The sequence below is a fragment of the Balaenoptera acutorostrata genome, chromosome 12, assembly GCF_949987535.1.
Source record: "Balaenoptera acutorostrata chromosome 12, mBalAcu1.1, whole genome shotgun sequence".
NCBI lineage: Eukaryota > Metazoa > Chordata > Mammalia > Artiodactyla > Balaenopteridae > Balaenoptera > Balaenoptera acutorostrata.
In genome coordinates this window covers 29,521,991-29,547,639 of record NC_080075.1, presented here as the reverse complement: position 1 = coordinate 29,547,639, position 25,649 = coordinate 29,521,991, and the positions used below count along the sequence as shown (strand labels likewise).

General features: G+C 45.8%; 1 protein-coding gene across 1 annotated transcript in view; it reads left to right on the top strand.

The window, feature by feature from the left end:
* The window catches only part of LOC103001698 (uncharacterized), a 187,293-nt gene that overhangs the window by 146,769 nt on the left and 14,875 nt on the right, over positions 1-25,649 (top strand). Inside the window, exons 6-7 of the mRNA XM_057557855.1 lie at positions 2,657-2,794; positions 15,424-15,561. Coding sequence (XP_057413838.1) covers positions 2,657-2,794; positions 15,424-15,561 — 276 coding nt within the window. The remainder of the gene's footprint in view (positions 1-2,656; positions 2,795-15,423; positions 15,562-25,649) is intronic.

The window sequence follows — 25,649 nt, the reverse complement described above, 5'->3', positions numbered from 1 at the left end:
CTTTGGCCCATAATTTGCTAGCTCTGGTTCCTTGGGGCCACACAGGTATCCTGCCATCCAGCTCTTTTTCTATGTGAGAGACGTTCTGAACACTGTCCCTTTTTCTTTGCACAGAAGTATATACAGTGTGGCAGTTACTGTAATCTCCTCCCCCTTGCAAACAGCCACTCTCGAATCTTGGACCTCTAGGACTCTCTGTCTTGCATGCTTGGGTGCAAGGCCAAGCAAAATGAAGAGGAGAATAATTAGAGAAAGAGGAGGACATTGGTGGAGAATTGGGAGCAGGTAAGGTGAAAGGGCACAGGAGAAAAGAGATGCATGGAGGTTTTTTGGTTTCTGTGGGAAACAAGTTGACACACTTGGGCCTCATTTTGTATTCACAGAACAGAGAGTTAACGATATAAGTAGCTAGATAGTGGAGCAACTGCCACGAAGTCTGTACACTGAAGAGAACAGTCTCACATCTAGTTTTCATTTTGTTTTATGTCATAGTACCTTATTGATAGCATTCACTGGTGTGTTTGTAGAACACAGATGTGTTCAAATGCTCTGGTTTTGTCTACATGGTTATTTCCTTGTCCTATTTGTAAGGAATCCAACATTGTAAGACATATTGCATGTTTTTCTCTTGACGATCGTTGACCTTGAAGCGTCATGAACTAAGTTGAGCTGTTGGATTTTGTGGAGAAACTTTCAAAAGGGTCTGTGAAAAAGGCATTGTGGTGAGTCGCATTATGCACCCGAGCGTAAGGAGCAGATATCTGCCACCAGCCCAACTTGGCCTGGATTGCCTCTGTTTTAGTTCCCCCGGTTAGTGCTTTTCTCCCTAACCACTCTTGTGACTGTGATCATGTGAGTAAGGGCTGAGTTGCTACTGATTTCTGTGTGAGGTAAGCTGGTTTGAGGGAGGAAATCTGTGGACCTAGTCATTTTCCTTGGTGGTAAGCTTTCAGGGGTGCAAAAAGATTGATCTTCCTGGGGACTTTTCTGGTCCCAGGAAGATAGCGCATAGATGGGACCTCCAAAGACACACATTGAATCTTTAGGCCTGTTTTTCCTATTATGAGATACGAGTTTCTTCACTGATGGGGATGATGCTTATCTGAGAAGAAATTGTGAAAGGTGGTGTAGTATAGAGGTGTGGCTTAAGCTTGTAAGTTTTCTTCAAGGTTTTTCCCCTAAGCTTCCTACTTCAGACGGCCTACTTACATGATACTAGTATGTGATGTCAGGCTAACAACTTCCTAAATACCGGCAGGCCAGATCAGTGTCTCTTTTCTCTATATTGCCATGGAAATCAAGGGTCCCGCCGAATTTTCCATCGAAACAGTTGATTTGTGTTGTCTCTGGGAATTCTGAAGGGCGTACCGTTGCTTCCTAACCGGTGTCGTTTGGGAGATCTACCTCTGTACGTTCAAATGATTCATTTTGAGGCTTTGCTCATGTGCGCAGTAAACCCTTGAATTCCCTACGACCTTCCTTTCCTCCATCTCATACCCCATTAAGCCCGCTTCAGTTTATCTCCTGCATTTCTTTGGAATCTGTCAGCTCTTCCTCAACATCCTAATACTGAACTTGCCTGTCTGTTGCGACTAGGTCCTAACTAGTGTCCATATATCTTGTTTCCTTCCAATCCATTCTTCACACAAGAAACCTTCAAAGCAAGCTGGAACATTGCTCATAAACATCGCTTACAAACATTGTTTTGAGACTAGAAAACACAGTGTTGGCCTTGAAGACTCTGCGTGGTCTAGAATCCTCTCTGCTCCTCTAGCCCCATCTTGTGCCACTTTTGCCCTCACTTTCTATGCTTCAGATACACTGAATTAACCTTAGTTCTCACTCATCTGACAGAAGTCAGTTGAGATATGATTTTTCACTGTGATTCCTCGCATTAAGGAATTTGATGATCAGGTTTTGTGTGAGGACTAAAACTAAACTGGGAAGTGGAAGAATTGAGTTTCAACCGTTTCAGTCAACACGCACGTATTAATGATACCTACGTATCGAACACCGGGCTAGGTTTCATGAGGGATCCAGAAGTTCTGGCCATCTCTGGTTTTGGATATCCCTTAGTTGTTGAGACCTTTGCGTTGTCTGGTTGCCTTTTGTCTGTTTTCCAGATGGGAAAACAGGAACAAGGGAAGTATAGGTTATTACTAGGTGGGGTTGAACAAGCGGAGCAGCAAACTGCAAAGCTGAAAGAAGAGGGACGTACTCTAGAGGGATATGATTTCCATTTTCAAGGCGCCTACATCCTGTGCAGGGAGACAGCCTAACATAAAATGTGCCTAACAACAAATATATTGACTTCTTACTAAAAATCTCCAGTTCATGTAACCAAGGGGTTTATACCTTCTCCTTTAAAAGTGATATTCCTGGGACTTCCCTGGTGGTCCAGTGGTGAAGACTCTGCGCTTCCAATGCTAGCAGGCGTGGGTTCAATCCCTGGCTGGGGAGCTAAGATCCCACATGCTGCGCAGCCAAAGAAATGTTTTTCGAAAGTTATATTCCTGTATTATTGAATTTAGTGGTTTAGATTTTGTTTTAACGTTAAGAAGATGACAGTTTATTTACCAGGAACAAACAAAACATAATGTAAAAATAGTTTCCCAGAAACGATGTCCATCATTCTCTTCTTCCCTTTCTCCCGCAGACTGGTGTTTCATCTTGACGAGTTCTCTGTCAGTCCGTAGGAAAGCTGTCTGGCTTGGAGGTTGCAATCCCAGGGAATTTTTCATCAGCGGGGAAGTCTCCATCACTACAGAGGAATCAAGGGAGAAGTCAGTCCCTGGTAAGTGAGATGCTCCCCCTAAACACCAACACAGCAGTCATGTACCTTTCAAGGGGTTCAGGGGCAAGATGGGCAAGGCATTTCTGCTAACTCTTCTTAAGGATCATGGACAGTGCCCTATGCTACGAGGTAAGCGGTGACTGTTGTAATTCTTACTGGTGATCATTTCCTGTCACTGATTCTTGGCTTTCTTTGTATTTCATAGGACTGTTGTAAGTCCAATACAAAATGAGTCTTATTTTTAAAAAACACTGAAATGTTTTACAAAGCCTAGCCTTCTCATCTAGAGTCCTTTCAATTCTCCCCACTTTCCTGAGAGGCTACGAACACTTCACACCATGAACTAGGAGAGGGGGTAGAGCCCTTTCTGATGAAATATATCAACAAAGACAGAGTCTTAGCCTGCTTGCTCTCTGGACAGGCTCTCGGACCACAAGGTCTTAAATCCTGGTATAAATGAAGGAAGTGAGGACAGTTCAACTGGCACTCTCATAACAAGAGTTCTGAAACACCTTCCAAAGAGACTGTAGCAGTAGATGAGGGAAGGGAGTGCCACAGTGTGGTATAGTACAGGGGGAGTGATCGGCTACAGCAGTGAAAAATGTGGTACCTATTGGTGTGCTCTCGGGGTTCTTGTACATGTAGCATAGATGACCTTTACAGTGGCCCTCCCACCTTCCCTCCTGCATTAGGTGTTCTTTTTTTTTTTTTTTAATTTATGTTTATTTATTTATTTATTGTTTGAACTTATTTATTCTACGTATTTATTTTTTTGGCCGCACTGGGTCTTCATTGCTGTGCACGGGCTTTCTCTAGTTACGGCTAGCGGGGGCTACTCTTGGTTGCGGTGTGCGGGCTTCTCATCGCGGTGGCTTCTCTTGTAGCGGAGCATGGGCTGTAGGCGCGTGGGCTTCGGTAGTTGAGGCTCACGGGCTCTAGAATGCAGGCTCAGTCGTTGTGGCACATGCGCTTAGTTGCTGCACGGCATGTGGGATCTTCCCAGACCAGGGCTCGAACCCGTGTCCCCTGCATTGGCAGGCGCCACCAGGGAAGCCCTAGGTGTTCTTCTATAGAGTCTAAAAACAGAGAGCACTGAGAGAAGGTAGTGGTTATTAAAGGCTCAGGATCTAAATTCTACCTGTCTCTACGCCACTTCCCAGCCGTCGATTTGACCCCATTTTTGAACGCCGACCTCATTCTTCAACTTTCTCTGCCGTTTGTATACTCACCTTGAAAACGTGTTTCTGTGATGCGTTGAGCAGACACAGGGTGGCAGACTGCAGAGGTGGAAGCTGGTGGTCGGATATTTGTGGGCTGAATCTCCTTCAGTCCCATTCCCATTTCTGGTTGCACAGAGGCCCTACTTCCTGTGTGTGACGCAGAGCCATAGGATTGCGGGCAGGAGCCAAGTTCTCCATACAGTAAAGACCCCAGTGTGCCTTGGTTATAGTAATCTACCTGGCTTCCTTCCCGGTAGGGAAGTGACAGGCGGCTATGCCCCTGATTTGTTCGTGGGCCTCCTGATCCAGCAGTTCCCTTGGCTCTGCCCCTGTCGTCAGCTGCCCCTAGGATAACTGTGAGCCCTTGCCACTTCTCTGGTAGATTTCCCTATTCCCCCACTATAATCACACCTGAATAAGGCAACTCAGACCTTTCAGAGATGTGTCCTGAACCTCTTGTTTTCTGAAATACCTATCTGGTGGTTGTGAGACTGAAGGCCAACGTCCCCAAGAGACTTTTTCTATTTCTCCTAGTAAAGCTAGACTCATCTTCTGTCCCCTTCAACTCTCCTCAAATTGTGTTCTTTCAACCCAGACCTCTGACCCTGCTTTTTACTTCTGCCATTTCATCCTCACTCCTGCTTCCTTTCCTAAATCCATACCTCTCTGTTGGCCTTCCTAGCCCTGGGCCAAGTTCCTTCCTCTTTCCTCAGTGTTTACCCCTTTCCTTCATTCTCCCATCCAACTTTCAGTCCTTCCTTTCTCACGCCCCAGTTAGCAGCATCTCAAAATTCTTAAGGTTTATTACTCATCTAGTCATTGTATTCCATTTACTTATTCAGTTCTATACCTATCTTACCTATGTATGGAAGAACAGCTGGTAGCCAAGGTGGCACCAAGAATCCCAGCAGCTCTCACTTGACGTATCCGTAGTAGTCAGCAATTTCCATTTGTTTTTCCCTCTCGGTGAGAAATGGCAGCTTCCCCGAAGAGGTGTATCTGGCAGCATTCTCCCGTTGTTGTTGAGCCCGCCTCTTCATGGCCTCTCGCTCTGGCCTCTGCTCTTGTTCGATGGGCTTTGACATGACTGGCTCAGGCACATTGGGTTCCCTCCATGGAACTCGTTGCTTGCTGAAGTCTTGGAGTAGAAATTGGGTTTGGAGCTTGGGTGGGGACTGGCGCTTAGTCCCAGCAGGGGGAACAGGCTCGCGCTGGAGAGAAGCGCCAGATGAAGTTTGGTAGGGTGCAGGCCTAGGAGCAGCGGACTGAGGGACACGGGGCTGGGTATGGTTGGTCCAAGCCGGTTGGGTTGGGTTGGTCACAGTTGGCTGAGCTGGTTTGGCGGGACCTGGCAAAGAGGCAGGAGCTGGCTGGGATGAATTGACTGCAGCAGGTTGAGCTGAGTCAGTAGAACCAGGCTGGGCACGGTAAGCCCCAGCAGGCCGACGTGAGGCCAGAGACTGTGGCCTCCGAGGAGCGGGTCGAGCTTGAGGCTTGTCCCAGGCAGAAAAAGGCAGAGGTATCAACTTGACCTTCCCAGGAGGAGGCCGCTCATACTGGGATGGAGAGGGACACTCTGTTTCAGCACTGCTGTCTGGTTTCTGGGCTTGGACCTGCGTTTTCTCAGGACTCTTCCCCTCACGTGGGGTATGCCGCCATGGCTGGATAGCTGGGGGTGGCTGGGGGTCTTTGGGGTTGCTTGCATTTCCCAAGAGCCGACAGGAAGAGAGCCCAGTTTTCGTCTCATTCTTCCTCCCCAGCGCATGAAGGACCTTCACAGACTCCAGCATGCGCACGCCAAGGGAGGTTCGAGGCTTTTGCAAGCTCTCTTGGAGAAGCTCAGTTTGGTGTTCCTTTCGCTTCGTGTTGGGGATTGCTGGCTTCTCTTCTGCCTTGACTTTGTTCCCTGACTGCTTGTTCTCTTCAGCCTTGTTTCTTCCTCTGGTCCTTTTGGTCTTTTCCTGCCCGTGGCTCTTAGTTTTGCTGACCTTTCTGGATGCAGCTTTCTGAGGTTTGCCTTGCGAGTGCTTGGCCGTGTTCACAGGAGCCCTGTCACTGACTGCAGCATTGCATAGAACCACTTCTCCCCCTAACAGGCACTCTGGATTCTTTGGCTGGCTTTTGGCCTTGGGAGCACCACTGATAGGCTCAGAGGCTTTCTGTTTGTTCTTCCTGGGTTGATGAGAGGGAACCTTTACGACACTTGGCTTTTCCTGCACCTGATTCACCTTAATGGCTCTGGTGTCTTTAGCTTTGATCACGTTGGGACCTTGGGATTGACCAAGATCTTTCAAAGAATTAAAGAGCTGGGGAAGGTGACTCTCCTCCGCCAGTGTCGTCATGTCTGCAAAACCACTGCTAGGTTCAGTCCCATTTTCAAGTGTCCCTAGGTCCTGACGACTGCGGCTGTTCTCTCTCAGATCAGCATTTTCAGAACCAGGCTGCTCCTCTTGGCTGAGGGGATCGGTGCAGGCCAGCGGCTGGTGAATATCAGGGATTCCTAAAGGGCGTAGTGGAGGATCTTGGTTCTCTGTTGGGATCTGGTAGGCATCCAGAGGCTTTGAAAGCTTGGTTTTGATATCATCCACGTTCTTACTCTCTGTTTGTCCCTGGCTTGGAGCTGGAGGCAGGGCCAGGAGACGACTGGCACTCTGGACTGGAGCTGTCACTGAAATGTCCCCAAGTTCAGACGGTGGGTTACTCTCAAGTATGTGACTGTTTCTGGTACTGCAGGACTTGGGGAGTTGTTGAGTTTGTGTCACACGAAACGTCTGGCTCGGAGGTCGCAATCCCAGGGAATTGTTCATCACCGGGGAAGTCTCCGTCACTACAAAGGGATCAAGGGAGAAGTCAGTCCCTGGGAAGTGAGATGCTCCCCCTAAACACCAACACAGCAGTCATGTACCTTTCAAGGGGTTCAGGGGCAAGATGGGCAAGGCATTTCTACTAACTCTTCTTAAGGACCATGGACAGTGCCCTATGCTACGAGGTAAGCGGTGACTGTTGTAATTCTTACTGGTGATCATTTCCTGTCACTGATTCTTGGCTTTCTTTGTATTTCATAGGACTGTTGTAAGTCCAATACAAAATGAGTCTTATTTTTAAAACACACTGAAATGTTTTACAAAGCCTAGCATTCTCATCTAGAGTCCTTTCAATTCTCCCCACTTTCCCGAGAGGCTACGAACACTTCACACCATGAAGTAGGAGAGGGGGTAGAGCCCTTTCTGATGAAATGTATCAACAAAGACAGAGTCTCAGCCTGCTTGCTCTCTGGACAGGATCTCAGACCACAAGGTCTTAAATCCTGGTATAAATGAAGGAAGTGAGGACAGTTCAACTGGCACTCTCACAACGAGAGTTCTGAAACACCTTCCAAAGAGACTATAGCAGTAGATGAGGGAAGGGAGTGCTACAGTGTGGTAGTACAGGGGGAATGATCGGCTACAGCAGTGAAAAATGTGGTACCTATTGGTGTGCTCTCGGGGTTCTTGTACATGTAGCATAGATGACCTTTACAGTGTCCCTCCCACCTTCCCACCTGCATTAGGTTTTTTTTTTTTTTTAATTTATGTTTATTTATTTATTGTTTGAACTTATTTGTTCTACGTATTTATTTTTTTGGCCGCACTGGGTCTTCATCGCTGTGCACGGGCTTTCTCTAGTTGGCGGCTAGCGGGGGCTGCTCTTGGTTGCGGTGTGCGGGCTTCTCATCGCGGTGGCGTCTGTTGCTGCGGAGCATGGGCTGCAGGCGCGTGGGCTTCGGTAGTTGCGGCTCACGGGCTCTAGAATGCAGGCTCAGTCGTTGTGGCACATGGGCTTAGTTGCTCCACGGCATGTGGGATCTTCCCAGACCAGGGCTCAAACCCGTGTCCCCCGCATTGCATTGACAGGCGGATTCTTAACCCCGGCGCCACCAGGGAAGCCCTAGGTGTTCTTCTATAGAGTCTCAAAACAGAGGGCACTGAGCGAAGGTAGTGGTTATTAAAGGCTCAGGATCTAAATTCTACCTGTCTCTACACCACTTCCCAGCTGTCGATTTGACCCCACTTTTGAACGCCGACCTCATTCTTCAACTTTCTCTGCCGTTTGTATACTCACCTTGAAAACTTGTTTCTGTGATGCGTTGAGCAGACACAGGGTGGCAGATTGCAGAGGTGGAAGCTGCTGGTCGGTTATTTGTGGGCTGAATCTCCTTCAGTCCCATTCCCATTTCTGGTTGCACAGAGGCCCTACTTCCTGTGTGTGACGCAGAGCCATAGGATTGCGGGCAGGAGCCAAGTTCTCCATACAGTAAAGACCCCAGTGTGCCTTGGTTATAGTAATCTACCTGGCTTCCTTCCTGGTAGGGAGTTGACAGGCGGCTATGCCCCTGATTTGGAATCTGAGATGGTGTTCCCTGAGCAAGGCTGGCAGAAAGCGATGGATATAGAGGGACCATGTTATTGGCGTCTGAAGTTTTATCATAGTGGGCTGCCATAAACATGGAGGAAGCAACTGTGTGCCGGTCAGTGAGTGCCAGAGTAAAGTCTCCGGGTGAAGAAGAATTCTTTTCAGTGCTTCGTGTGATGTCCCACTGAAGAACACCTGGATAGGAAGGAGCTGAAGTGGAGATCTGGCTGTGGTCAGTAACTCCAGATACCGTAGTCGTGCTAGAATGTTGGTAAAGGTAGGCACTACCCGTGAGTGTCTGGAAAGAGGTACCAGTAGCTGATGGCGAACTGACGGCAGGGGCAGAGACTCTGGAGAAGTTGCAGACACTTCGTGTTAGGGAAGTTGCATTGCTCATCACAGGAAGAGAATGCTGCAGAGATTTCAGAGTTCCAAGTAGAGATGGATTTTGGAAATTTTCTGTAAGAACAAGAGGGTCATGAAAAACTCAGGGAGGTTGAGAAATTCTCAGTCCGTTTGAGGAACAGCATTATCTTAAGGTTCTTGCTTATCAGGACACCTCTACTATCAATACTTGCTGAGAAACCCAAAATCAGACAGTTAATGATGGCTGTAAGGACTGAGCAGTTTTCCACTCTTCTGTATTAACTGCCTGTGCTCCCATCTTGGGCACAGATGGGCAGAAGAGCCAAGTGGTATGGTTCAGACATTGTTCTCTAGGCTGGAAGCAACCTTCTCCCTGCCCTGTCTTTCCCTTCAGCCTGCACTCGTATTGACTTCTATGCTACTTCCTAGACTGGAAGCATTTTAGAACTAGGAGGCCCTTAGAGAACTTCGATTTTCTCAGTCTCATTTCGTGAGTAAGGAAACTGAGGCTCAGAGAGGTCGGGTTGACTTGTTCAAGTTCTCTCATTATGTTAGTATCATTACCAGGTTCCAGAACCTACGTATCCTGACTTCCTTGCCAGGACTCTACTCTGAGCATGATACTGCCAGAAAGCAGGAGAAATAGAACTTACAATATAGGCATTTTTTTGGTCCATTAGAAAACAGTACGGCTATTACCATTGTCGTCTTCAGTGTCTCCCTTTGCTTGTACAGTTCCCATGCTATTACCTAGAGTTGACGTATAGCTCAGTCCAACTGGTGAATTGTGAAAGAGTCATTTTTGCCCTCTTCAAGCCTGGATTCTCATCCTACCTCAAAATGATTACCCGCAAGTGGATATCTTAAGTGCTTTTGGAAAGAGAAAAGTTATCTGATGACTTCGGATTACTCATCTATAAAGTGGTTATAACACCACCACCAATAATAATAGCAGTAATAATTAATAGATGAATAAGCTGATATATTGCATCTGATTTATATGGAGGAAGATACAATAAGTTCTAGAAAGACAAAGAAAAATCATGACAAGCACATTACATAACGAAAAAGGAATCCATAGATATTAATGAAAACTGGGGTATGTGGCAAGTATCAAAGCCTAATGAATTTACTAACAAATGACATTCTGTACCATCCATGCAATATTAGGAAAGTGAATGTTGCCCGCTCTATTTTAGTGAATGCTATTAACCAAAACACACGATAGAGGTGATAGAGGTGAATGAATTCCTAGCCAATGCATACAGACAGAGACGGTATATCAGTAAACAATGCCTAACAAGCAACAGAATGCAATAAATGTGAATGTATAGGTAGCCACAACATATATAGACAAGTATTGCAATGAAAAGCGGTACGAAGCAGACAGCAAAATAATAAGGGTAAAAGAGTTTCATGATTGTGCTCATTCATATTTTTACCCAGCAAGTAACAGGTATTCAGCCTAGGAGAAATATATATTTCAATGAATATAACTTATATAATAAGCAGAAAGGAAGCTTAAAAAGTATCAGGAAGGTTTTTGTATTTATCCTAGAACTTAGATTAGAATTATCTTCAACATCCAGGAAGATGACATCCCAAAACCTCAAAAAACCATCATCCCTAGAATCCAACGAAAAAAGATTTTCAAATGTAAGAAAATCCAAAGGACTCCACAACATTGTTTTCGATAAATGTGGATGTTTGTTTTTTTTTTTCTTTTGCCGCGCCGCGTGGCCCTGGCCGTGAAAGCACCGAGTCCTAAGCACTGGACCGCCAGGGAATTCCCTAAATGGGGAATTAGAGATGTGGGGCTTGACTTTTTCTTTTTCTCCTTCGGTAGCTAAGATCTACAAGCGAACGATGGCTGTTGATCAATGTGCTCTCTGTGTTAGGAAGGAAATAACTGTGAAAATGAAAAGCAGCCTTGCCTTAGAACCTACATATCACACAAAGGAAATAGTCCTTCTGATTCAATTTAGAAGATGCCACTTAAAATGTTTAATTGGTAAAATGTCTACCTAGTTTAAAAATTAGAAAGACTAAAACACTGAAAATCAGCCCCCTAGATAACCACTTTGGTTTCTTGTTTATAGGAAGCATCATTTCTAAAACATATTTCTAAAATGTTTATATTCAAAACTGTCAAGTGCCAACTGTATTCAGAGAGGCAATAAAAGAAAGAAAACGGAGTATGACTTTTCTGATAAGCTGCCTTTCCTGGTGATCCCCTGTTCTGGCCTGACTTTCCTTCTTAGTCTGTTAATGTAAGGATTTGCTACCATCAACTTTGTTTTGCCCTGCTCTGAGCAGATTTCCCTCTGTGCTGTTTCTGCTTTAATTTAAAATCTTTGGTTCCCATCAGCATTCCATTGCAAACTACGTTTTTCTTGAGAGCCCCTCTATGCTTTCCCTCTTGATTCTTATATTTTTTTTCCCATCTCTTGGTTCCTGTTGGCCTGTGCTAATGAAAACAATCCTCAACTTCCTTACGTTTGACTCTGTGCCTCCCTATATAGCCCAGTACTCTCCATCCTCTCTCCCTATTCTCTCTTTTCAGCTGGTCGCAGTACTAGTGGAGGGAGACCATTAGAGATGAAACATCTTGGTATATATTGCTAGTTTTCTATGTCACCTGGCTTTTCTATGTTTCTGTTGAAACCCTCTTGAGAAGTCTCTGATTTCATTTTCTCCATGGGTACCCTTTAAGGCTCAATACTGGAAAGGAAGGGGATCAGAGTGATCAACCCAATGTGGTAGCCTAACGTAACAGATAAGGAAAGCAGCAGGCTTTGTGAGACAGTCAGCGATTCGTCCAAAGTCACACAGATAGTAAACGTCCAAGTCAAAACTGAAGTTAGGTCTCCAGACTTGTAGTTCAATACTTTCCCTCATCATTCCCTGCTATGTTGAATCTCCTACTCAATTTAGGGGCCAAAGAAATCGAACGCAAAACTTTCCAAAGTGTCTTTTCTTACCTGACATGGTCAGAGAAGAGGAACCATCAACTGCAGGTACAAGGGCTGAGGAGACAACACTAGAGGATGTCTGAGTGGCTGCAGCTGAACGGCGCACGTGTCCAGTCCAGAGGTCACTGGTTACTGGTCCAAACAGCTCCACGGAAACCCCAAGACTCTACCAAGTGGTAGTAGGTTTGGTAGGAGAGTGATGTCACAAAGCAGGCAGTTGGAAGGTATGAGCTAGCCAATAGGGAGGTCCGATCCCCAAGAGGAAGGCGGGGTTGGGTGAAGAGAGTGTAGGAGAGCTAAAACAACACCTACATTTCTGAGCTCTGGGGAGGAAATCCTAGAAGACAGACTTACCTCCCCCAGGCTCTTCCATTAGGGAAATCATTGCAACATTTCTTACAGACGTTCATTAATATAATGAACTAACAGTTGCTTATATTCTACAGAGTATTCTATTTTATGTATCATATACTTAGAGCTATAGAGATCTTAACTTAATTAATATCCTTAGGAAGGAAAGTGCCATCTAGTTTGAACTATTAACAGTTGTTCTGAAATCATATGTGTCTAATGAGTGAACTGATAGCAGCTTTCAAGGAGCAAAAGTAGGGATGAAGAAGCTCTTTTTGTAGCTTGGTTCAAGAGTAGGGTGAAGTTTGTTGAGTGTACCTTGTGGAGAATGTTGTGGTCCAAGGCTCTTCTCTTCGAGTTTCTTCTCCTTGACTCCTGCCTTCCTTGGGCTGGGCTAGGCTGGGGGCCAGGTTGGACTTGCGACTTAGCATTTCTCTTCCGCTTTCTTCTTCTTTTTTTTTTTTTTTTTTTCCTTCCATTATGGGCATTGCTTCTAGGACAAGCCTTGATCTTGCATTGGATGTTACTTCCTGTCAACTTCCAGCAGCAGGAGTCTTCTTTTCAGTGCTTGATGCTTCACGAAATCGACTCTGCCCGTTGGCAGCAAATACCAGAGAGCTAGGAGACAGAGCTGGTTGCAGACCTTTCCTCTTCCAGCCTTTGGTTGCAATTCTTTGGCCCATAATTTGCTAGCTCTGGTTCCTTGGGGCCACACAGGTATCCTGCCATCCAGCTCTTTTTCTATGTGAGAGACGTTCTGAACACTGTCCCTTTTTCTTTGCACAGAAGTATATACAGTGTGGCAGTTACTGTAATCTCCTCCCCCTTGCAAACAGCCACTCTCGAATCTTGGACCTCTAGGACTCTCTGTCTTGCATGCTTGGGTGCAAGGCCAAGCAAAATGAAGAGGAGAATAATTAGAGAAAGAGGAGGACATTGGTGGAGAATTGGGAGCAGGTAAGGTGAAAGGGCACAGGAGAAAAGAGATGCATGGAGGTTTTTTGGTTTCTGTGGGAAACAAGTTGACACACTTGGGCCTCATTTTGTATTCACAGAACAGAGAGTTAACGATATAAGTAGCTAGATAGTGGAGCAACTGCCACGAAGTCTGTACACTGAAGAGAACAGTCTCACATCTAGTTTTCATTTTGTTTTATGTCATAGTACCTTATTGATAGCATTCACTGGTGTGTTTGTAGAACACAGATGTGTTCAAATGCTCTGGTTTTGTCTACATGGTTATTTCCTTGTCCTATTTGTAAGGAATCCAACATTGTAAGACATATTGCATGTTTTTCTCTTGACGATCGTTGACCTTGAAGCGTCATGAACTAAGTTGAGCTGTTGGATTTTGTGGAGAAACTTTCAAAAGGGTCTGTGAAAAAGGCATTGTGGTGAGTCGCATTATGCACCCGAGCGTAAGGAGCAGATATCTGCCACCAGCCCAACTTGGCCTGGATTGCCTCTGTTTTAGTTCCCCCGGTTAGTGCTTTTCTCCCTAACCACTCTTGTGACTGTGATCATGTGAGTAAGGGCTGAGTTGCTACTGATTTCTGTGTGAGGTAAGCTGGTTTGAGGGAGGAAATCTGTGGACCTAGTCATTTTCCTTGGTGGTAAGCTTTCAGGGGTGCAAAAAGATTGATCTTCCTGGGGACTTTTCTGGTCCCAGGAAGATAGCGCATAGATGGGACCTCCAAAGACACACATTGAATCTTTAGGCCTGTTTTTCCTATTATGAGATACGAGTTTCTTCACTGATGGGGATGATGCTTATCTGAGAAGAAATTGTGAAAGGTGGTGTAGTATAGAGGTGTGGCTTAAGCTTGTAAGTTTTCTTCAAGGTTTTTCCCCTAAGCTTCCTACTTCAGACGGCCTACTTACATGATACTAGTATGTGATGTCAGGCTAACAACTTCCTAAATACCGGCAGGCCAGATCAGTGTCTCTTTTCTCTATATTGCCATGGAAATCAAGGGTCCCGCCGAATTTTCCATCGAAACAGTTGATTTGTGTTGTCTCTGGGAATTCTGAAGGGCGTACCGTTGCTTCCTAACCGGTGTCGTTTGGGAGATCTACCTCTGTACGTTCAAATGATTCATTTTGAGGCTTTGCTCATGTGCGCAGTAAACCCTTGAATTCCCTACGACCTTCCTTTCCTCCATCTCATACCCCATTAAGCCCGCTTCAGTTTATCTCCTGCATTTCTTTGGAATCTGTCAGCTCTTCCTCAACATCCTAATACTGAACTTGCCTGTCTGTTGCGACTAGGTCCTAACTAGTGTCCATATATCTTGTTTCCTTCCGATCCATTCTTCACACAAGAAACCTTCGAAGCAAGCTGGAACATTGCTCATAAACATCGCTCACAAACATTGTTTTGAGACTAGAAAACACAGTGTTGGCCTTGAAGACTCTGCGTGGTCTAGAATCCTCTCTGCTCCTCTAGCCCCATCTTGTGCCACTTTTGCCCTCACTTTCTATGCTTCAGATACACTGAATTAACCTTAGTTCTCACTCATCTGACAGAAGTCAGTTGAGATATGACTTTTAACTGTGATTCCTCGCATTAAGGAATTTGATGATCAGGTTTTGTGTGAGGACTAAAAGTAAACTGGGAAGTGGAAGAATTGAGTTTCAACCGTTTCAGTCAACACGCACGTATTAATGATACCTACGTATCGAACACCGGGCTAGGTTTCATGAGGGATCCAGAAGTTCTGGCCATCTCTGGTTTTGGATATCCCTTAGTTGTTGAGACCTTTGCGTTGTCTGGTTGCCTTTTGTCTGTTTTCCAGATGGGAAAACAGGAACAAGGGAAGTATAGGTTATTACTAGGTGGGGTTGAACAAGCGGAGCAGCAAACTGCAAAGCTGAAAGAAGAGGGACGTACTCTAGAGGGATATGATTTCCATTTTCAAGGCGCCTGCATCCTGTGCAGGGAGACAGCCTAACATAAAATGTGCCTAACAACAAATATATTGACTTCTTACTAAAAATCTCCAGTTCATGTAACCAAGGGGTTTATACCTTCTCCTTTAAAAGTGATATTCCTGGGACTTCCCTGGTGGTCCAGTGGTGAAGACTCTGCGCTTCCAATGCTAGCAGGCGTGGGTTCAATCCCTGGCTGGGGAGCTAAGATCCCACATGCTGCGCAGCCAAAGAAATGTTTTTCGAAAGTTATATTCCTGTATTATTGAATTTAGTGGTTTAGATTTTGTTTTAACGTTAAGAAGATGACAGTTTATTTACCAGGAACAAACAAAACATAATGTAAAAATAGTTTCCCAGAAACGATGTCCATCATTCTCTTCTTCCCTTTCTCCCGCAGACTGGTGTTTCATCTTGACAAGTTCTCTGTCAGTCCGTAGGAAAGCTGTCTGGCTTGGAGGTTGCAATCCCAGGGAATTGTTCATCAGCGGGGAAGTCTCCATCACTACAGAGGAATCAAGGGAGAAGTCAGTCCCTGGTAAGTGAGATGCTCCCCCTAAACACCAACACAGCAGTCATGTACCTTTCAAGGGGTTCAGGGGCAAGATGGGCAAGGCATTTCTGCTAACTCTTCTTAAGGATCATGGACAGTGCCCTATGCTACGAGGTAAGCGGTGACTGTTGTAATTCTTACTGGTGATCATTTCCTGTCACTGATTCTTGGCTTTCTTTGTATTTCATAGGACTGTTGTAAGTCCAATACAAAATGAGTCTTATTTTTAAAACACACTGAAATGTTTTACAAAGCCTAGCGTTCTCATCTAGAGTCCTTTCAATTCTCCCCACTTTCCCGAGAGGCTACGAACACTTCACACCATGAACTAGGAGAGGGGGTAGAGCCCTTTCTGATGAAATGTATCAACAAAGACAGAGTCTCAGCCTGCTTGCTCTCTGGACAGGATCTCAGACCACAAGGTCTTAAATCCTGGTATAAATGAAGGAAGTGAGGACAGTTCAACTGGCACTCTCACAACGAGAGTTCTGAAACACCTTCCAAAGAGCCTATAGCAGTAGATGAGGGAAGGGAGTGCTACAGTGTGGTAGTACAGGGGGAATGATCGGCTACAGCAGTGAAAAATGTGGTACCTATTGGTGTGCTCTCGGGGTTCTTGTACATGTAGCATAGATGACCTTTACAGTGGCCCTCCCACCTTCCCTCCTGCATTAGGTGTTCTTTTTTTTTTTTTTAATTTATGTTTATTTATTTATTTATTGTTTGAACTTATTTATTCTACGTATTTATTTTTTTGGCCGCACTGGGTCTTCATTGCTGTGCACGGGCTTTCTCTAGTTATGGCTAGCGGGGGCTACTCTTGGTTGCGGTGTGCGGGCTTCTCATCGCGGTGGCTTCTCTTGTAGCGGAGCATGGGCTGTCGGCGCATGGGCTTCGGTAGTTGAGGCTCACGGGCTCTAGAATGCAGGCTCAGTCGTTGTGGCACATGCGCTTAGTTGCTGCACGGCATGTGGGATCTTCCCAGACCAGGGCTCGAACCCGTGTCCCTTGCATTGGCAGGCGCCACCAGGGAAGCCCTAGGTGTTCTTCTATAGAGTCTAAAAACAGAGAGCACTGAGAGAAGGTAGTGGTTATTAAAGGCTCAGGATCTAAATTCTACCTGTCTCTACACCACTTCCCAGCTGTCGATTTGACCCCACTTTTGAACGCCGACCTCATTCTTCAACTTTCTCTGCCGTTTGTATACTCACCTTGAAAACTTGTTTCTGTGATGCGTTGAGCAGACACAGGGTGGCAGACTGCAGAGGTGGAAGCTGGTGGTCGGATATTTGTGGGCTGAATCTCCTTCAGTCCCATTCCCATTTCTGGTTGCACAGAGGCCCTACTTCCTGTGTGTGACGCAGAGCCATAGGATTGAGGGCCGGAGCCAAGTTCTCCATACAGTAAAGACCCCAGTGTGCCTTGGTTATAGTAGTCTACCTGGCTTCCTTCCCGGTAGGGAAGTGACAGGCGGCTATGCCCCTGATTTGTTCGTGGGCCTCCTGATCCAGCAGTTCCCTTGGCTCTGCCCCTGTCGTCAGCTGCCCCTAGGATAACTGTGAGCCCTTGCCACTTCTCTGGTAGATTTCCCTATTCCCCCACTATAATCACACCTGAATAAGGCAACTCAGACCTTTCAGAGATGTGTCCTGAACCTCTTGTTTTCTGAAATACCTATCTGGTGGTTGTGAGACTGAAGGCCAACGTCCCCAAGAGACTTTTTCTATTTCTCCTAGTAAAGCTAGACTCATCTTCTGTCCCCTTCAACTCTCCTCAAATTGTGTTCTTTCAACCCAGACCTCTGACCCTGCTTTTTACTTCTGCCATTTCATCCTCACTCCTGCTTCCTTTCCTAAATCCATACCTCTCTGTTGGCCTTCCTAGGCCTGGGCCAAGTTCCTTCCTCTTTCCTCAGTGTTTACCCCTTTCCTTCATTCTCCCATCCAACTTTCAGTCCTTCCTTTCTCACGCCCCAGTTAGCAGCATCTCAAAATTCTTAAGGTTTATTACTCATCTAGTCATTGTATTCCATTTACTTATTCAGTTCTATACCTATCTTACCTATGTATGGAAGAACAGCTGGTAGCCAAGGTGGCACCAAGAATCCCAGCAGCTCTCACTTGACGTATCCGTAGTAGTCAGCAATTTCCATTTGTTTTTCCCTCTCGGTGAGAAATGGCAGCTTCCCCGAAGAGGTGTATCTGGCAGCATTCTCCCGTTGTTGTTGAGCCCGCCTCTTCATGGCCTCTCGCTCTGGCCTCTGCTCTTGTTCGATGGGCTTTGACATGACTGGCTCAGGCACGTTGGGTTCCCTCCATGGAACTCGTTGCTTGCTGAAGTCTTGGAGTAGAAATTGGGTTTGGAGCTTGGGTGGGGACTGGCGCTTAGTCCCAGCAGGGGGAACAGGCTCGCGCTGGAGAGAAGCGCCAGATGAAGTTTGGTAGGGTGCAGGCCTAGGAGCAGCGGACTGAGGGACACGGGGCTGGGTATGGTTGGTCCAAGCCGGTTGGGTTGGGTTGGTCACAGTTGGCTGAGCTGGTTTGGCGGGACCTGGCAAAGAGGCAGGAGCTGGCTGGGATGAATTGACTGCAGCAGGTTGAGCTGAGTCAGTAGAACCAGGCTGGGCACGGTAAGCCCCAGCAGGCCGACGTGAGGCCAGAGACTGTGGCCTCCGAGGAGCGGGTCGAGCTTGAGGCTTGTCCCAGGCAGAAAAAGGCAGAGGTATCAACTTGACCTTCCCAGGAGGAGGCCGCTCATACTGGGATGGAGAGGGACACTCTGTTTCAGCACTGCTGTCTGGTTTCTGGGCTTGGACCTGCGTTTTCTCAGGACTCTTCCCCTCACGTGGGGTATGCCGCCATGGCTGGATAGCTGGGGGTGGCTGGGGGTCTTTGGGGTTGCTTGCATTTCCCAAGAGCCGACAGGAAGAGAGCCCAGTTTTCGTCTCATTCTTCCTCCCCAGCGCATGAAGGACCTTCACAGACTCCAGCATGCGCACGCCAAGGGAGGTTCGAGGCTTTTGCAAGCTCTCTTGGAGAAGCTCAGTTTGGTGTTCCTTTCGCTTCGTGTTGGGGATTGCTGGCTTCTCTTCTGCCTTGACTTTGTTCCCTGACTGCTTGTTCTCTTCAGCCTTGTTTCTTCCTCTGGTCCTTTTGGTCTTTTCCTGCCCGTGGCTCTTAGTTTTGCTGACCTTTCTGGATGCAGCTTTCTGAGGTTTGCCTTGCGAGTGCTTGGCCGTGTTCACAGGAGCCCTGTCACTGACTGCAGCATTGCATAGAACCACTTCTCCCCCTAACAGGCACTCTGGATTCTTTGGCTGGCTTTTGGCCTTGGGAGCACCACTGATAGGCTCAGAGGCTTTCTGTTTGTTCTTCCTGGGTTGATGAGAGGGAACCTTTACGACACTTGGCTTTTCCTGCACCTGATTCACCTTAATGGCTCTGGTGTCTTTAGCTTTGATCACGTTGGGACCTTGGGATTGACCAAGATCTTTCAAAGAATTAAAGAGCTGGGGAAGGTGACTCTCCTCCGCCAGTGTCGTCATGTCTGCAAAACCACTGCTAGGTTCAGTCCCATTTTCAAGTGTCCCTAGGTCCTGACGACTGCGGCTGTTCTCTCTCAGATCAGCATTTTCAGAACCAGGCTGCTCCTCTTGGCTGAGGGGATCGGTGCAGGCCAGCGGCTGGTGAATATCAGGGATTCCTAAAGGGCGTAGTGGAGGATCTTGGTTCTCTGTTGGGATCTGGTAGGCATCCAGAGGCTTTGAAAGCTTGGTTTTGATATCATCCACGTTCTTACTCTCTGTTTGTCCCTGGCTTGGAGCTGGAGGCAGGGCCAGGAGACGACTGGCACTCTGGACTGGAGCTGTCACTGAAATGTCCCCAAGTTCAGACGGTGGGTTACTCTCAAGTATGTGACTGTTTCTGGTACTGCAGGACTTGGGGAGTTGTTGAGTTTGTGTCACACGAAACGTCTGGCTCGGAGGTCGCAATCCCAGGGAATTGTTCATCACCGGGGAAGTCTCCGTCACTACAAAGGGATCAAGGGAGAAGTCAGTCCCTGGGAAGTGAGATGCTCCCCCTAAACACCAACACAGCAGTCATGTACCTTTCAAGGGGTTCAGGGGCAAGATGGGCAAGGCATTTCTACTAACTCTTCTTAAGGACCATGGACAGTGCCCTATGCTACGAGGTAAGCGGTGACTGTTGTAATTCTTACTGGTGATCATTTCCTGTCACTGATTCTTGGCTTTCTTTGTATTTCATAGGACTGTTGTAAGTCCAATACAAAATGAGTCTTATTTTTAAAACACACTGAAATGTTTTACAAAGCCTAGCATTCTCATCTAGAGTCCTTTCAATTCTCCCCACTTTCCCGAGAGGCTACGAACACTTCACACCATGAAGTAGGAGAGGGGGTAGAGCCCTTTCTGATGAAATGTATCAACAAAGACAGAGTCTCAGCCTGCTTGCTCTCTGGACAGGATCTCAGACCACAAGGTCTTAAATCCTGGTATAAATGAAGGAAGTGAGGACAGTTCAACTGGCACTCTCATAACAAGAGTTCTGAAACACCTTCCAAAGAGACTGTAGCAGTAGATGAGGGAAGGGAGTGCCACAGTGTGGTATAGTACAGGGGGAGTGATCGGCTACAGCAGTGAAAAATGTGGTACCTATTGGTGTGCTCTCGGGGTTCTTGTACATGTAGCATAGATGACCTTTACAGTGTCCCTCCCACCTTCCCACCTGCATTAGGTTTTTTTTTTTTTTAATTTATGTTTATTTATTTATTGTTTGAACTTATTTGTTCTACGTATTTATTTTTTTGGCCGCACTGGGTCTTCATCGCTGTGCACGGGCTTTCTCTAGTTGGCGGCTAGCGGGGGCTGCTCTTGGTTGCGGTGTGCAGGCTTCTCATCGCGGTGGCGTCTATTGCTGCGGAGCATGGGCTGTAGGCGCGTGGGCTTCGGTAGTTGCGGCTCACGGGCTCTAGAATTCAGGCTCAGTCGTTGTGGCACATGGGCTTAGTTCCTCCACGGCATGTGGGATCTTCCCAGACCAGGGCTCAAACCCGTGTCCCCCGCATTGCATTGACAGGCGGATTCTTAACCCCGGCGCCACCAGGGAAGCCCTAGGTGTTCTTCTATAGAGTCTCAAAACAGAGGGCACTGAGCGAAGGTAGTGGTTATTAAAGGCTCAGGATCTAAATTCTACCTGTCTCTACACCACTTCCCAGCTGTCGATTTGACCCCACTTTTGAACGCCGACCTCATTCTTCAACTTTCTCTGCCGTTTGTATACTCACCTTGAAAACTTGTTTCTGTGATGCGTTGAGCAGACACAGGGTGGCAGATTGCAGAGGTGGAAGCTGCTGGTCGGTTATTTGTGGGCTGAATCTCCTTCAGTCCCATTCCCATTTCTGGTTGCACAGAGGCCCTACTTCCTGTGTGTGACGCAGAGCCATAGGATTGCGGGCAGGAGCCAAGTTCTCCATACAGTAAAGACCCCAGTGTGCCTTGGTTATAGTAATCTACCTGGCTTCCTTCCTGGTAGGGAGTTGACAGGCGGCTATGCCCCTGATTTGGAATCTGAGATGGTGTTCCCTGAGCAAGGCTGGCAGAAAGCGATGGATATAGAGGGACCATGTTATTGGCGTCTGAAGTTTTATCATAGTGGGCTGCCATAAACATGGAGGAAGCAACTGTGTGCCGGTCAGTGAGTGCCAGAGTAAAGTCTCCGGGTGAAGAAGAATTCTTTTCAGTGCTTCGTGTGATGTCCCACTGAAGAACACCTGGATAGGAAGGAGCTGAAGTGGAGATCTGGCTGTGGTCAGTAACTCCAGATACCGTAGTCGTGCTAGAATGTTGGTAAAGGTAGGCACTACCCGTGAGTGTCTGGAAAGAGGTACCAGTAGCTGATGGCGAACTGACGGCAGGGGCAGAGACTCTGGAGAAGTTGCAGACACTTCGTGTTAGGGAAGTTGCATTGCTCATCACAGGAAGAGAATGCTGCAGAGATTTCAGAGTTCCAAGTAGAGATGGATTTTGGAAATTTTCTGTAAGAACAAGAGGGTCATGAAAAACTCAGGGAGGTTGAGAAATTCTCAGTCCGTTTGAGGAACAGCATTATCTTAAGGTTCTTGCTATCAGGACACCTCTACTATCAATACTTGCTGAGAAACCCAAAATCAGACAGTTAATGATGGCTGTAAGGACTGAGCAGTTTTCCACTCTTCTGTATTAACTGCCTGTGCTCCCATCTTGGGCACAGATGGGCAGAAGAGCCAAGTGGTATGGTTCAGACATTGTTCTCTAGGCTGGAAGCAACCTTCTCCCTGCCCTGTCTTTCCCTTCAGCCTGCACTCGTATTGACTTCTATGCTACTTCCTAGACTGGAAGCATTTTAGAACTAGGAGGCCCTTAGAGAACTTCGATTTTCTCAGTCTCATTTCGTGAGTAAGGAAACTGAGGCTCAGAGAGGTCGGGTTGACTTGTTCAAGTTCTCTCATTATGTTAGTATCATTACCAGGTTCCAGAACCTACGTATCCTGACTTCCTTGCCAGGACTCTACTCTGAGCATGATACTGCCAGAAAGCAGGAGAAATAGAACTTACAATATAGGCATTTTTTTGGTCCATTAGAAAACAGTACGGCTATTACCATTGTCGTCTTCAGTGTCTCCCTTTGCTTGTACAGTTCCCATGCTATTACCTAGAGTTGACGTATAGCTCAGTCCAACTGGTGAATTGTGAAAGAGTCATTTTTGCCCTCTTCAAGCCTGGTTTCTCATCCTACCTCAAAATGATTACCCGAAAGTGGATATCTTAAGTGCTTTTGGAAAGAGAAAAGTTATCTGATGACTTCGGATTACTCATCTATAAAGTGGTTATAACACCACCACCAATAATAATAGCAGTAATAATTAATAGATGAATAAGCTGATATATTGCATCTGATTTATATGGAGGAAGATACAATAAGTTCTAGAAAGACAAAGAAAAATCATGACAAGCACATTACATAACGAAAAAGGAATCCATAGATATTAATGAAAACTGGGGTATGTGGCAAGTATCAAAGCCTAATGAATTTACTAACAAATGACATTCTGTACCATCCATGCAATATTAGGAAAGTGAATGTTGCCCGCTCTATTTTAGTGAATGCTATTAACCAAAACACACGATAGAGGTGATAGAGGTGAATGAATTCCTAGCCAATGCATACAGACAGAGACGGTATATCAGTAAACAATGCCTAACAAGCAACAGAATGCAATAAATGTGAATGTATAGGTAGCCACAACATATATAGACAAGTATTGCAATGAAAAGCGGTACGAAGCAGACAGCAAAATAATAAGGGTAAAAGAGTTTCATGATTGTGCTCATTCATATTTTTACCCAGCAAGTAACAGGTATTCAGCCTAGGAGAAATATATATTTCAATGAATATAACTTATATAATAAGCAGAAAGGAAGCTTAAAAAGTATCAGGAAGGTTTTTGTATTTATCCTAGAACTTAGATTAGAATTATCTTCAACATCCAGGAAGATGACATCCCAAAACCTCAAAAAACCATCATCCCTAGAATCCAACGAAAAAAGATTTTCAAATGTAAGAAAATCCAAAGGACTCCACAACATTGTTTTCGATAAATGTGGATGTTTGTTTTTTTTTTTCTTTTGCCGCGCCGCGTGGCCCTGGCCGTGAAAGCACCGAGTCCTAAGCACTGGACCGCCAGGGAATTCCCTAAATGGGGAATTAGAGATGTGGGGCTTGACTTTTTCTTTTTCTCCTTCGGTAGCTAAGATCTACAAGCGAACGATGGCTGTTGATCAATGTGCTCTCTGTGTTAGGAAGGAAATAACTGTGAAAATGAAAAGCAGCCTTGCCTTAGAACCTACATATCACACAAAGGAAATAGTCCTTCTGATTCAATTTAGAAGATGCCACTTAAAATGTTTAATTGGTAAAATGTCTACCTAGTTTAAAAATTTAGAAAGAATAAAACACTGAAAATCAGCCCCCTAGATAACCACTTTGGTTTCTTGTTTATAGGAAGCATCATTTCTAAAACATATTTCTAAAATGTTTATATTCAAAACTGTCAAGTGCCAACTGTATTCAGAGAGGCAATAAAAGAAAGAAAACGGAGTATGACTTTTCTGATAAGCTGCCTTTCCTGGTGATCCCCTGTTCTGGCCTGACTTTCCTTCTTAGTCTGTTAATGTAAGGATTTGCTACCATCAACTTTGTTTTGCCCTGCTCTGAGCAGATTTCCCTCTGTGCTGTTTCTGCTTTAATTTAAAATCTTTGGTTCCCATCAGCATTCCATTGCAAACTACGTTTTTCTTGAGAGCCCCTCTATGCTTTCCCTCTTGATTCTTATATTTTTTTTCCCATCTCTTGGTTCCTGTTGGCCTGTGCTAATGAAAACAATCCTCAACTTCCTTACGTTTGACTCTGTGCCTCCCTATATAGCCCAGTACTCTCCATCCTCTCTCCCTATTCTCTCTTTTCAGCTGGTCGCAGTACTAGTGGAGGGAGACCATTAGAGATGAAACATCTTGGTATATATTGCTAGTTTTCTATGTCACCTGGCTTTTCTATGTTTCTGTTGAAACCCTCTTGAGAAGTCTCTGATTTCACTTTCTCCATGGGTACCCTTTAAGGCTCAATACTGGAAAGGAAGGGGATCAGAGTGATCAACCCAATGTGGTATCCTAACGTAACAGATAAGGAAAGCAGCAGGCTTTGTGAGACAGTCAGCGATTCGTCCAAAGTCACACAGATAGTAAACGTCCAAGTCAAAACTGAAGTTAGGTCTCCAGACTTGTAGTTCAATACTTTCCCTCATCATTCCCTGCTATGTTGAATCTCCTACTCAATTTAGGGGCCAAAGAAATCGAACGCAAAACTTTCCAAAGTGTCTTTTCTTACCTGACATGGTCAGAGAAGAGGAACCATCAACTGCAGGTACAAGGGCTGAGGAGACAACACTAGAGGATGTCTGAGTGGCTGCAGCTGAACGGCGCACGTGTCCAGTCCAGAGGTCACTGGTTACTGGTCCAAACAGCTCCACGGAAACCCCAAGACTCTACCAAGTGGTAGTAGGTTTGGTAGGAGAGTGATGTCACAAAGCAGGCAGTTGGAAGGTATGAGCTAGCCAATAGGGAGGTCCGATCCCCAAGAGGAAGGCGGGGTTGGGTGAAGAGAGTGTAGGAGAGCTAAAACAACACCTACATTTCTGAGCTCTGGGGAGGAAATCCTAGAAGACAGACTTACCTCCCCCAGGCTCTTCCATTAGGGAAATCATTGCAACATTTCTTACAGACGTTCATTAATATAATGAACTAACAGTTGCTTATATTCTACAGAGTATTCTATTTTATGTATCATATACTTAGAGCTATAGAGATCTTAACTTAATTAATATCCTTAGGAAGGAAAGTGCCATCTAGTTTGAACTATTAACAGTTGTTCTGAAATCATATGTGTCTAATGAGTGAACTGATAGCAGCTTTCAAGGAGCAAAAGTAGGGATGAAGAAGCTCTTTTTGTAGCTTGGTTCAAGAGTAGGGTGAAGTTTGTTGAGTGTACCTTGTGGAGAATGTTGTGGTCCAAGGCTCTTCTCTTCGAGTTTCTTCTCCTTGACTCCTGCCTTCCTTGGGCTGGGCTAGGCTGGGGGCCAGGTTGGACTTGCGACTTAGCATTTCTCTTCCGCTTTCTTCTTCTTCTTCTTTTTTTTTTTTTTTCTTCCATTATGGGCATTGCTTCTAGGACAAGCCTTGATCTTGCATTGGATGTTACTTCCTGTCAACTTCCAGCAGCAGGAGTCTTCTTTTCAGTGCTTGATGCTTCACGAAATCGACTCTGCCCGTTGGCAGCAAATACCAGAGAGCTAGGAGACAGAGCTGGTTGCAGACCTTTCCTCTTCCAGCCTTTGGTTGCAATTCTTTGGCCCATAATTTGCTAGCTCTAGTTCCTTGGGCCACACAGGTATCCTGCCATCCAGCTCTTTTTCTATGTGAGAGACGTTCTGAACACTGTCCCTTTTTCTTTGCACAGAAG